Below are 12880 nucleotides of genomic sequence, written 5' to 3' on the forward strand. Positions count from 1 at the left end.
CGAGGAGTGATGCGATGCTAATCTCTCAGCTGGAACATCTGGTCCGGCCCTGAACAATGACTCCTGCAGGCAGATCGCAGCGATCCGGCCGGCCTCTCTCGGTCCCGCCGAGATGGCCCGATAACCTCCACCGGTCTGCAGGTCAACGCCACGCCGATCAACAAAGACGCACCTTGTCTGCGGACGCACCGGGTCACAGTTAATAAACCTGCTTCTATGTGGTCAGAGAGGAGCTCCTGTGTTTCAAGGTGATGAGTGAAACCCCCCGGAGGAAACATTCCTCAAGGATCCTCCGCACATTAATGTGACATTCTCTCTGAAGATGAGCCGTTAATCGAGTGTTATTTTACAGTTGTGTCATCCTCTAAGTGCTGCCCTATAAATCACTTTAATAGCCCGACTGTGTGTTTGTACAGTAAGTTGATTAATGCTTTTCTTTTCTTTTTTAGGTTTAAGATGCCTCGGAGACCAGATCAAGGATATAAAATGTCCCATGAAAAAGACTCTGGAGGACAGAAAGACACCGTGATCATGGAGTCCTTAAAAAGTGAAGAAATTCCAGATGGCGTTCAAGTGGAGGACGACATCACAGGAGACCGTACGGCTCATGAATGTCAGCAACTCTGATTAAAAGCCATTCCACTCGGAGGGGGAGAAAAAACTGCTGGCTTTGCCTTTCATGCCCATTTATCACATGGAATTGTTTGTATACAGTTGTTTTATTCTCCCCCAGTGTGTGTGTGTGTGTGTGTGTGTGTGTGTGAGAGATGAGATGAATGTAATTAAAGTTTTTTAATTAGACGCTGTTCTTTTCTGGGAAGCCTGTGGCAGCGCTGGGTGGAGCCAGAGTGGAGACAGGAGGTTTGTGGTCTGGCGGAGGGAACCACGCCGGCCGGGGTAATGGAAACCGGGTGTTCACTGTACACATATATACACATATATGCAAACGCACACTCGCGCACACACACGCACTCGCATGCGCCCACACACACACATAAACCGAAGCCGAAGAGAGAATAAAACACACACAGAAAGCCACATAAAGTTATGCAGACATGAATCTGAATGCAGTGCCCCCACAATACTAATGTATACCACACACACACACACACATTTCTATCTTTGTGAGGACACTCGTTGACATAATGTACTCCCTAGCCCCTAACACTAACCTTAACCATCACAACCAAATGCCTGACCCCAACCCTAACCCTAACCTAAACCCAATTCTAACCTGAACCTTAAAACCAAGTCTGAAAACCTCAAACAGGCCTTTGAACGTCTGTCCAAAGGTGAGGATCGGCCAAAATGTCCTCACTTTCCAAAAGTGTCCTCACTCTGAAGGTCCGAAACTCAAATCGGTCCCCAAAAAGATAGCTGTACAAGAACACACACACACACACACACACAAACAGAAATGCATTCATGTGACTACCTGCATTATAGAATTCAGCCTGCTGACACGCAAATTCCCTAAATAGTGGTGATATGTGCATTTGCATGCACAAACACGCATGCAAGCTCATGCATACATAAAAACAAATACACACATACACAACCTCCTCCATACTGATGCACAATCCTCACGCACAGGCACGGATGAGCAGCACGCAGAGAGGCACATGCATGAATGCACTCTCTGCCCGTCGCTCACTCACGGATGTGCGTGCGCACACACAGACCTCATTATAGATGCATATAGTGCACACAAACACATAAACACTCTCCGATTGCCACGCACACACACATGCATGAATGCACACTCACATCCCCCCACCTCCACCCAAAGTCATTACACATGCATACACACGCGCACATGCGTGCACACACATATAAATGCGCTTATAGGCACATGCTTCATACAAACACAATAAGCCTTTATCACTGAAATCCCTTAGCACACACACACACACACAGAAATATAATGCATGCACACATTACATGTCAGACCTCTCTACACACACACACAGACACACACCAATATAATACATGCACACATTACATGTCAAACCTCTCTACACATACACATGCAGTCACGACACAAATGCACACACACCCAGCCCCAATCAATCCAACAATGAGATATAAACCCATATCCTGCATCAGTCACTGGCTTTAATGGACTCACACACACACACACACACACACACACACACACAGCCGGGCCAGGAAATGCAGAAAACAGATCTCGGCCATCTACTGACATCAGTGAGGCAAGGCCCGCCTTTTCCATTAGACACTGACGTCAGTTTTCCACAAAACTGTTTCACCCCAAATTACAGGCGATCAAACCCTTCCTCCGTTGACAGTCGAGAATAGATCAATCTGAAGATACATGCTGCAAACAGGGCCACTTGAGCGGACGCTCTCCCTCCAGACCGTGCGGTCGGACCGTCATAAATAGGCATCTACGTCTGACTGTCAATGCAAACAGAGCACAGACTGTGAAAACCCTGATGCTGCACTGGCCCCACTCCCACCACACTGGAGTCAGATGTATGTAAATATATGGAAAACACTGAGGTGTGCGAGCGCATACATTTTCACAAAGCCGCCATAGTGCCTTTCAGCGAGGTCCAGCTTCCTTTTAATAAACCCCCGGTAACTTTTATTCTGCTGTGCGTATGTCGGTATGTTCTTTTAGTCCTGGTCGGTCAACATGAGCAGGTCACACTGGGCAGCAACAGGTCAATCACTATGAACAGGGCACCATCTAGTGTTGCATGCAGAGTATGGGAGAGAAGGTTTTCTTGAAGGGAGAACACAGCTATGTTGGGTGACTTTTATGTCGTGTGCAAAGTGGTTTTAGCCTCATGAAACAGTCGGGTCACACAGAGGTTAGTTTCACGTCGGAGACAAACGTAAAGAGCTCAAACAGAGACATGAACAAACCCAAAAGGTTCAGCGGACTTCCGGGTTTGGTGGTGGTGGGGGTGGCTGGGCAGCAGATGTGACTGTTTGCACAGGCCAGGCTGATAAACAAACCAAAGCCGGAGGCACTGCTACATCTCTGGATGGAAGGAAGTTTCAACTACAACTAAAGATTCATTTTTCTAAGCAGAGCTGCAGCTACCGTTTTCATTATCAACTAATCTGCCGATTGCTTCCTCGATTAATCATTTGACCCTGATTCAATGTAGAAAAATGCTGAAAAAATCACAGTCAAAATTCTCTGATTGCAGCTTCTTAAATGTGAATATTTTCTGGTTTCTTTACTCCTCTATGACAGTAAACTGAATATCTTTGAGTTGTGGACAAAATAAGACATTTGAGGACGTCATCTTGGGCTTTAGGAAACACTGATCGACATTTTTCACAATTTTCTTATTTTATAGACCAATCAACTAATCAAGAAAATAATGAACAGAGACAGAGGAAAGCAATAAATCATAACAACAAGGAAGCTGGAACATGATATATTTGGCATTTCTGCTTTTTTAATCAGTTATCAATTTAGTTTCATATTACTTTTCGGTCAATCGACTTATTATTTCAGCTTTAATTCTAAGGATCCCTGTTATAATTAGAACCGCGACAGTTAGTCAAACAGAAAATTAATCTGCAGCTAGTTTGATAATTGTAGAAGTAATTTTTACAAGCAAAAAGTATCAGTTTCTCAAATATGAGGAAAATCGCTTTTCTGTGTTTTATATCACTGTAAACTGATGATCTTTTTGGCATTTTGGTTGGACAAAACAAAACATTTGCAGAGGTCACGTTGGGGTCTGGGAAACTGAGATGGACATTTTATGGACCAAACAATAAATCGAGAAAGTAATCGGTACTTATGAAAATCCTCGTTAGCCGCAGCCCTGGTTATTATATTGTTGTCCCAGGTGCATCTTTGTTATGTCATTATGTGGACAAAACTTAAATATGGCAGCTTTGCAAACAACATGTCTCTGAAATAGGGCTGTCAATCGATTAAAATATTCAATCACAATAAATCGCATGATTGTCCATAGTTAACCGTGATGAATCGCAAATTAATCGCACATTTTCTATCTGTTCAAAATGTACCTTAAAGGAAGATTTGTCAAGTATTTAATACTCTTATCAACATGGGAGTGGGCAAATATGCTGCTTCATGCAAATTTTTGAATATATTTATTATTGAAAATCAATTAACAACACAAAACAATGACAAATATTGTCCAGAAACCCTCACAGGTACTGCATTTAGCAAAAAGAAATATGCTCAAATCATAACATGTCAAACTCAAGACCAACAGGCAACAACAGCTGTCAGTATGTCAGTGTGCTGACTTGACTATGACTTGCCCCAAACTGCATGTGATTATCATAAAGTGGGCATATCTGTAAAGAGGAGACTCGTGGGTACCCATAGAACCCATTTTCATTCATATATCTTGAGGTCAGAGGTCATGGGAACCATTTGAAAATGGCCATGACAGTTTTTCTTCGCCAAACTTTAGCATACGTTTGGAGCGTTACAACCTCCGAAAGATCGATTGTGTTAATGCGTTAATGAAATTAGTGGCGTTAAAACGAATTTGCGTTAACTTTGACAGCCCTACTTTAAAACCGTCACAATTTTACTTTTCAAACACTCTCACATTATGAGTGAAATAATCTGTTGCTGCACACACCTGTAGCCCGCTGTGGTCTAGTTTTTTGACTGTTAACAGATCATTATGGGCCTTTAATTATTAAATTGATTTGAAATACAGGAAGTTTTGCATTGACAGTATAGTTATGGTATTACCCAGCTGAACGCATGCCACAGGTAGTTCATTTTGTGCTTAAAGGTGGGAAACAAAAGGTCCACAAACCTTTTCAGTACAACCAAAACAAACCAAATACTTCCAACATGTGACCCATTTAACTTTTGAGATCTTTCAACACCTGTAATCTCCCCGATTGTGGACCTCGTATCGTTCCACATTTTCAACATAATAGAGTTATGTTTCAAGTCTTCAGGTTGTTTGGGTGTGGCGCAGATACCTCCACTGATAAAAAAGTGAGTCTGCAGGATATAAATCCTGCTCGCTGAACTCTCGTCAACAAAAACCAAACTTTGCAAAAACAATAAAACACAGCAAATGGTGTTTATTGTCAAAGTGTAGGAGTAGGACAATGTTATATGTGCATATTTCATTATTGTGTACTCTAATTGTGCAACAACCTAAGCTACAGTATATACAGACACCTATCATTAACTGTTGATAGCTGGATGACAGTTATACTGTATAACAGTAAATCTAGTTGGCCGGTTGCTTGGGCAGGACAGCCTTTAAAGGCAATCCGCCAGACGCCCAAGACTTTGGTATCATCTGCATCGGATGCAAAATGGTGACTCTTACTCTTACAGTGTAATATCAATCAATACAACTAAACACATCCATTAAAAACATCCACATGAATATACTCAATGCAACAAATGTTATGCAGAAAAATCTTTTTCCCCCTCCCCTTCTCTCACTCGGTTTCTCTCTCTTTTATCTCCATAAAATCCAGTCAAGGTTAAACAAACATTTAAATGTTACATATCCCATAAAAGTAAAAGAGAATAATGTTATGAGAACCCCCAGTCTAGATAGCAACGATGCTTTGTGAAAAATATATGTATAGTAGAGTGAACTAAACATTTACATGTACAGGTGGAAAGAAAACATCGTTTTGACATAACTCTTTTTGAATAATAATAATAATAATACAGCCCCCACAGTCTTATGAACATGCTATGATCTCTTGTTACTCACTCCGATCATTGTCCATGTGACGTCAGGCCGTCGGCCTGTCACAGGGTTGTGGTTGTGTCAGTGTGTTTACATGTTTTTTAAGTGACTGTCGTGGAAGTGTGTGTGCGTCTGCTTGTCAGTGTGTGTTTTGGTGTGTTTGCAGGTTCAACAGTCTCCCGAGTTGTGCGAATGTGGCCCGGTCTCCAGTTTCCAGTCTCTCTGGTCGGTGGCCTCTGCCGGGCCGTGCTGGGAGGCGGCGGGAGACAGGGACATCTGTCTGCGGGGGTTGCCGCTGTGCATGGTGTTCCAGTGGCGCTTCAAATCCGACGCTTTGATGAAGGCCTTTTCGCAGGAGCCGCAGTTGAACGGCCGCTCGCCCCGGTGCTGCCGTTCGTGGTCTTTCAGGTGGGACTTGTGCTTGAAGGCCTTTTCGCACAGTTGGCACGCGAAGGGCCTCTCGTTGCTGTGGACCCTCTCGTGCCTCTTCAGGTCGGGGCCCCTGATGAAGGCCTTGCCGCACACCACGCAGCGGTGAGGCTTGAAGCCGGAGTGGATCTTCAGGTGCTCCTTGAGGTGGGCGGCGGTGGTGAAGGCTTTGGGGCAGTGCTCGCAGGCGTAGGGCCGGTTGGCGGTGAGCAGCCGCTCTTTTTTGGCGTTGTGGTCCAAGGGCTTGGCGCCCGTGCTCTGGCAGGTGCCGTGGTCTCGGTGGCCGTACAGCAGGTACTCCAGCTTCATGTCGCTGGAGGAAGAGGAGCCCCAGCCGTGGCTGTGCGGATCTTTGCTCATGTTGGTGTTGTAGTTGTGCGGCTGAGACACGTGGGAGCCCCCGGCGCCCATCCCCTCCATCCCCTGGTCGTAGAAGCTGTTCTTCCTCACTTCCTCCATGGCCAGCTCCTTCAGGATGGCGTCCTGGGCTCGCATCCCGTGGTCGCCGGGCGCCTGGTTCTCCCGGGTCTTCATGTTGGTCAGCTCGCGTTTCTGGGTGCACAGGTTGTCCAGGAAGTTGATCCCCAGGATCTGGCCAGACGACATCATCATATTGATGTCCTTCTTCCTCACGGCGAGCCGGGCCGTGTACATGTAGTTGAGCACCTCTTCGAAGATGTCTGAGCGGATGAAGTCCAGCTCCACGATGGAGTTGTCCTCGTCGCTCTGCTTCTTGAAGAGCTTCTTGAAGTAGTTGCTGCATGCCGCCAAGACACAGCGGTGAGCCCTGAACTCGATGTTTTCCACCACCACCACCACATCACAGTGCTCGCCCTCCATCCTCTGCTGGTTGAGCATCTTCAGGAAGGTGGCTTTGTGGTCATAGTCGATGTATCTCAGTAAATCTGACATGTTGCAGGTGAAACTGGAGCACTGTGGAGAGAAAGAAAAACAGGGAACAAGTCAAATATTTGTGCAATAAATTGGGAGCATGCATATGAGCTGCACAGCTGAGGGGTGGAGCTCCACTTGCACGCTTTCTCATGATAATACATACAGGTTGCAAATATTACAATTACAGGAGCAACTTGCAAACTATATTTATTTACAGATTATTGTTAAAACTGCAGAGTAAACAAAAGTAGGTAAAATCAATCATGCATAAATTCTTTAGAGAGGAAAAAACACGACAGGCCCGCCAGCAGTAAAAGCCGCAGTAACGCTTTTAAAGCTACACAAACGACAACAGAAACTAACAACAAACACTTTTCTTAACTTGAGCAACGCGTTTTAACCGCGCAGTTCGCCTGACACGTCGCGTCGCCTCGCGTGCAGCACTGATAACCTTAGCAACAGTATTTCACATCTCACTGCGCCCAGCCATTTTGCTCAGCGAGCCTCCATTGGCATGTTTCTGGTGTCTTTTTAAAGCAGTTCACAAACAAGCTGGAGAAACGCGGCGGCGGCGGAGCAGAGGAACAACACGGCGGAGAAACACAACCGGTTGTTGTGTTCTCCTGCTTCGGTTAGAAGCGACAAAAAGACAGAAATAAGGAAATGTGAATACCCTGAAGCCCTGAACAGCGATTCCCTGTGTTGTCACGCAAGGCAGTCGACGACGATCCAGAGCGAGCTGTCGTTTTTTCCTCTTCCTCCTCTTGTTGTGACTGTGGTGCTGCACAGGAAGCGACGCGTCCTTCTGCCGCCACCTACAGCCCCGGAGCGGGTACTGCACCCGAGATCGTCTAGGACCCCGAGAGGAGGACTCACTCAGAATCAGAATCAGAATCAGAATCAGAAAGGTGTTTATTGCCAGGTGTAAGGGGTATGCACGAGGAATTTTCTTTGGCTTTGTTGGTGCGAGACAAATAGTATAATAACAAGAATTAAATAAAACGGTAGAATAAAATAAGAATAAAAATGTACAATTTACAAATAAGCTATAAAAACAAACATGATATAAACAGATAGTGCAAATATTGCCGGCGTGCAAACAAAACAATCAGGTATCAGAGGGAGAGAGAGGGAGAGAGAGGGATACTGTAGGGGGTGGTATTGAGAGTGTATGAGAGAGGGGGAGAGTCAGTGTCAGGGTAGGGGGTGGGGGGGGGGCAGTAGTGTGTGTGTGTGAGGGGGAGACAGTCACAGGGGGGCGGATGGGCTGTTGGAGAGCCCCACTGCCATGGGGAAAAAACTGTTTTTGTGGCGTGAGGTTTTGGTCCTGATGGACCTTAACCTCCTGCCAGATGGTAAAGTCTGAAATAGATGGTGTCCAGGATGGGAGGGGTCGGCCACAATCTCCCCTGCCCTCCTTAAGGTCCTGGAGGTGTACAGCTCCTGGAGGGAGGGAAGGTTGCAGCCGATCGCCCTCTCTGCAGCACGGATGACCCGCTGCAGCCTGGCCTTGTCCTTGGCGGTGGCTGCGGCGAACCAGACGGTGATGGAGGAGGTGAGGATGGACTCGATGATGGCCGACCGCTACTGCCTGCTAGCTATTTCATTAAATGGGTTCCTCTATGTCAGGGGTTCTCTACCTTCTGTATCCTGAGGCCAACTTCTGATTGTTAAAAACATTTCCGAGGACCACCTTCCCAAATAAATTACAAACTGGGCTCCAACAACATTTTTTCGTTTAAAAAATCACTCAACATGTGTGTCACTGCATCCAAGACATACACTCACCGGCCACTTTATTAGGCACACCTGTTCAATTGCTTGTTAACACAAATAGCTAATCAGCCAATCACATAGCAGCAACTCAATGCATTTAGGCATCTAGAGGTGGTGAAGACAACTTGCTGAAGTTCAAACCGAGCACCAGAATGGGGAAGAAAGGGGATTTAAGTGACTTTGAAGGTGGCATGGTTGTTGGTGCCAGACGGGCTGGTCTGAGTATTTCAAAAACTGCTGATCTACTGGGATTTTCACGCACAACCATCTCTGGGGTTTACAGAGAATGGTCCGAAAAAGAGAAAATATCCAGTGAGCGGCAGTTGTGTGGACGAAAATGCCTTGTTGATGTCAGAGGTCAGAGGAGAATGGGCAGAGTGATTCGAGATGATAGAAAGGCAACAGTAACTCAAACAACCACTGGTTACAACCAAAGTATGCAGACTACCATCTCTGAACGCACAACACGTCGAACCTTGAAGCAGATGGGCTACAGCAGCAGAAGACCACCCGGTATTAGCACCGACACCTTGTCCCTAATAAAGTGGCCGGTGAGTGTATATTTCAAGATTTCAAGAGTTTTGTTTGCCATTTGCACCTAAGTACATTGCTATTCTGAGCAGTTTACACCGAGTCAGCTTTAAGAAAAGAAAAAAGGTAGGAAAGGCACAAGGTAATTACAGTACAAAATAAGTAGCACATTCAACTCAAAACAATAAATAAATAAATTATTAAAATATGTAATAAATATATATATATAAAACGCCCTCAGTGTAGTCAATAAATAAACTAAACTACCCTCTGCATAGGAATGATACCCCCAGAATACAAATATACAGTATATATGCTATATATGTCTGTAAAGGGGAGACTTGTGGGTACCCATTGAACCCATTTTCATTCACATATCTTGAGGTCAGAAGTCAAGAGACCCATCTGAAAATGGCCATGCCAGTTTTTCCTCACCAAAATTCTGTGTATATTTGGAGCGTTATTTAGCCTCCTTCCCGACAAGATGGCAAGACACAGTTGGGATCAATGGATTCTTTAGCTTTTTTATATTCCTATGATCCAGTAGCTCTAAAACTGAGCCCGCTACAACCTCTGAAAGACAGAATAGCGGCCATCGTATTTTGAAGAGGTTAATCTAACCATTTGACAGCTCCTCCACGGCCCACTAGGTGGTCCTCTGAGGCCCACATTCCCACAGATATATTGTAGGTTACATACTTTTTATGATATTTCTTCATATTTGCATTGCCATTTTTTATTATTTGATGTTTCTTGACTATTTTATCTTTTATTTTCTCTTACTATATGTATTGTTATATACCACAACACCAAGGCAAAGTCATCCCTGTATGAAAACCTACTTGGCAATAAATCTGCTTCAGACTAATGTAGGTGAGGTTTAATCAGCAACATTAGCACAGGTTTCAGTTATTGTCAGAAGTACAGTATGTACATCACCTGTTACACACACTTAAAACCAGCAAGATCAGCACAGACAAAAGCAGCACACACACGAATCCCTCTGTTGAAATGACCAAAAACTGTACAAACTTTGGCAGAACATGCAACATGGGACATTTGCATTCACGTAGTCACCTGTTAAAGAAGACCTGTCTGCTAAATGTCTTAGCATTTAGAGACTTCAAGAGAAAATAAATAGCCTGAAGAGACCATGATCACCATGTACAAAATAAAACAAGACAGTTATTGCACAATAAATAAAATAAGCTATAGCCTTTGATCAATATTTTAATTCAATTATTTATTTAGGCTACAGTGTAGAGACATGTTGGTTATCTACAGCCTTCAGAAATTACACATAGCCTACTCATTTATGTTACCATTATTAAGACAGCTCATGTTGACAGCTCGAACTGAGAAATATTCCAGTTATTCCTTTTATTGCACTCTCTGCAGGCCAAAGGTATAGGCCGACATGTTATCTCCTTTATTCTTTGGACCTATTGGAGTACAATTTCTACCCTAAAAAATATTAAATAAATCAGCACATAGGGTCTTCATTCTTTGTAAGTTAAAAATATAGTTTGTCATTTGTGAAATAAGGATTTTGCATATCTAAAAAGATCAACTGGTCCTCCTTTTATACTTCTAACTCTTTTACTAACTTTACTAACTTCACTATCTCCCCACATGCATGTGGTTTTTGTACTTATCCTTTCATTTTGGACTTTTTACATATCCCCTGTTTGCACATTCCTGCACAAAACTGTACTGCACTACTCTGCCACCTAAAAAATATATATATGTTTTCTCATTTCTTATATTTTTTTAGATTTTCTTATGTAATTTTTTTTTCTGTTTTGTATAATGTCTCTTTATTTTATTTTTATTTTTTTGCACAATTTAAGACTATACAACATAACAAAAACAAATAAATGAATAATATACAGTGCAGGAAGAGGTAAAAAAACCCCACTGGGCTTATCTGAAGCCTCCACCTAGAGACACGATCAATATAAAGAAATAATATGACTACATAATGATGATAACAAACAATTAGGACAATATATATATAATAACAACAATAACAATACAGTATATATATAAAAAAAGACATTTTTGAACTGTGTTCATTGGTATGCACCAAATCACCAAGACAAATGACTTGTATTTGCAAACCTACTTGGCAATAAAACAGTTTGACTCTGATTTATCGCACCCAGCAACAGGAACAGAGTGAGAGCTCTTACCTTTAGCTTCTCTCTGCCACACACGCACGTACGCAGAGTGGGCGGGGCCTCAGCAGCCTGCGTGCGGGTTCACCATAATTACCTCGAGCTGCAGAAATCCTCTCTTAATTACCCCGAGGACGCCTCTTTATACACAACTATTAAGTGTTTGGAGCATTTGGTTTCATGAATAATAGATGGACTACAATTTACAAATCAAATCCCCTCCCATCAATATAATTATTTATTTAATGATTAAGCTGACATATTAATAATCACATGTTGTCCATCGGGTTATTTTAGTACCTGAGGATATGAAATCTCTGTTTTGGCTCTTACAGCTCAGGTTGATGCTTGAGCCAAAATATTTTAGTGAATTATTATTATTTTTTTAATTAAGATTGGACAAATGAATAAATAAAAAAATAAAATCCAAATTTATGAAAAAAAAGACATGGTAACCTCACAATTTATAAATTAGCCTATAGGCTATTTTAAAATTATAATTCAATCTATTAAAGGGCTCAGTGTCACATACCATAGCTGGAGAACAGTGGATCTGTTTATATCATGCTTATAGCTTATATTGTATATTGGTAGAATTTAAATTTTTTTTATTCTTATTTTATTCTAACGTTTTTATCTATTCTTTTGTTATTATACTGCTTATTTTCACCAACAAAACCAAAGCAAATTCTTAGTGTATACCTCTTACACCTGGCAATAAACACGATTCTGATTCTGATTCTGGATAAATCATAATCTGTAGGTTATTATATGAACACATGGGATAACTAGTGTCTTATCTATGGGTCTCAGTTCCTATCTGAATGATCACTCAGAGAAATTTGTTGACAAAATGTTTTCAACAATTGGCTTGATATGAAGTACACAGATCATTTACTTCAGTAAAAGTACTAGTACCGCAGTGTAGAAATACTCTGTTACAACTAAAGTCTTTACTTAAGTAAAAGTTTTAAAAGTCTCAGCATCAAAATATAAATAAAGTACTAAAAGTAATGCATTAATGTGTTCATCACTTTAATGTTGATGCTGGTAAAGGTGGAGCTCATTTTAATGACTTTCTATACTGCTGGGTAGTTTAATCTATACTAGGGCGGTCAATCAATTAAAATAGTTAATCGAAAATTAATCACACATTCTTTATCTGTTCAAAATGCACCTTATAGCGAGATTTGACAAGTATTTAATACTCTTATCAACATGGGAGTAGGCAAATATGCTGCTTTATACAAATGTATGTATATATTTATTATTGGAAATCAATTAACAACACAAAACAATGACAAATATTGTCCAGAAACCCTCACAGATACTGCATTTAGCATAAAAAAAATGCTTGACTATGACTTGCCCCAA

At 42.3% G+C, this 12880-nt stretch overlaps 1 protein-coding gene across 1 annotated transcript; it reads right to left on the reverse strand.

The window, feature by feature from the left end:
• Positions 1-5050: 5050 nt before the first annotated feature.
• Positions 5051-7890, reverse strand: LOC119498939 (zinc finger and BTB domain-containing protein 14-like). Its single transcript, XM_037788056.1, has 2 exons — positions 7694-7890; positions 5051-7061 (listed from the first exon to the last, which is right to left on the reverse strand). Exon 2 carries the CDS (start codon positions 7038-7040, stop codon positions 5868-5870), a length of 1173 nt encoding a protein of 390 aa, XP_037643984.1. The 5' UTR covers positions 7041-7061; positions 7694-7890; the 3' UTR covers positions 5051-5867.
• Positions 7891-12880: the final 4990 nt, after the last annotated feature.

The sequence above is a fragment of the Sebastes umbrosus genome, chromosome 12 (assembly GCF_015220745.1).
Source record: "Sebastes umbrosus isolate fSebUmb1 chromosome 12, fSebUmb1.pri, whole genome shotgun sequence".
Classification (NCBI taxonomy): domain Eukaryota; kingdom Metazoa; phylum Chordata; class Actinopteri; order Perciformes; family Sebastidae; genus Sebastes; species Sebastes umbrosus.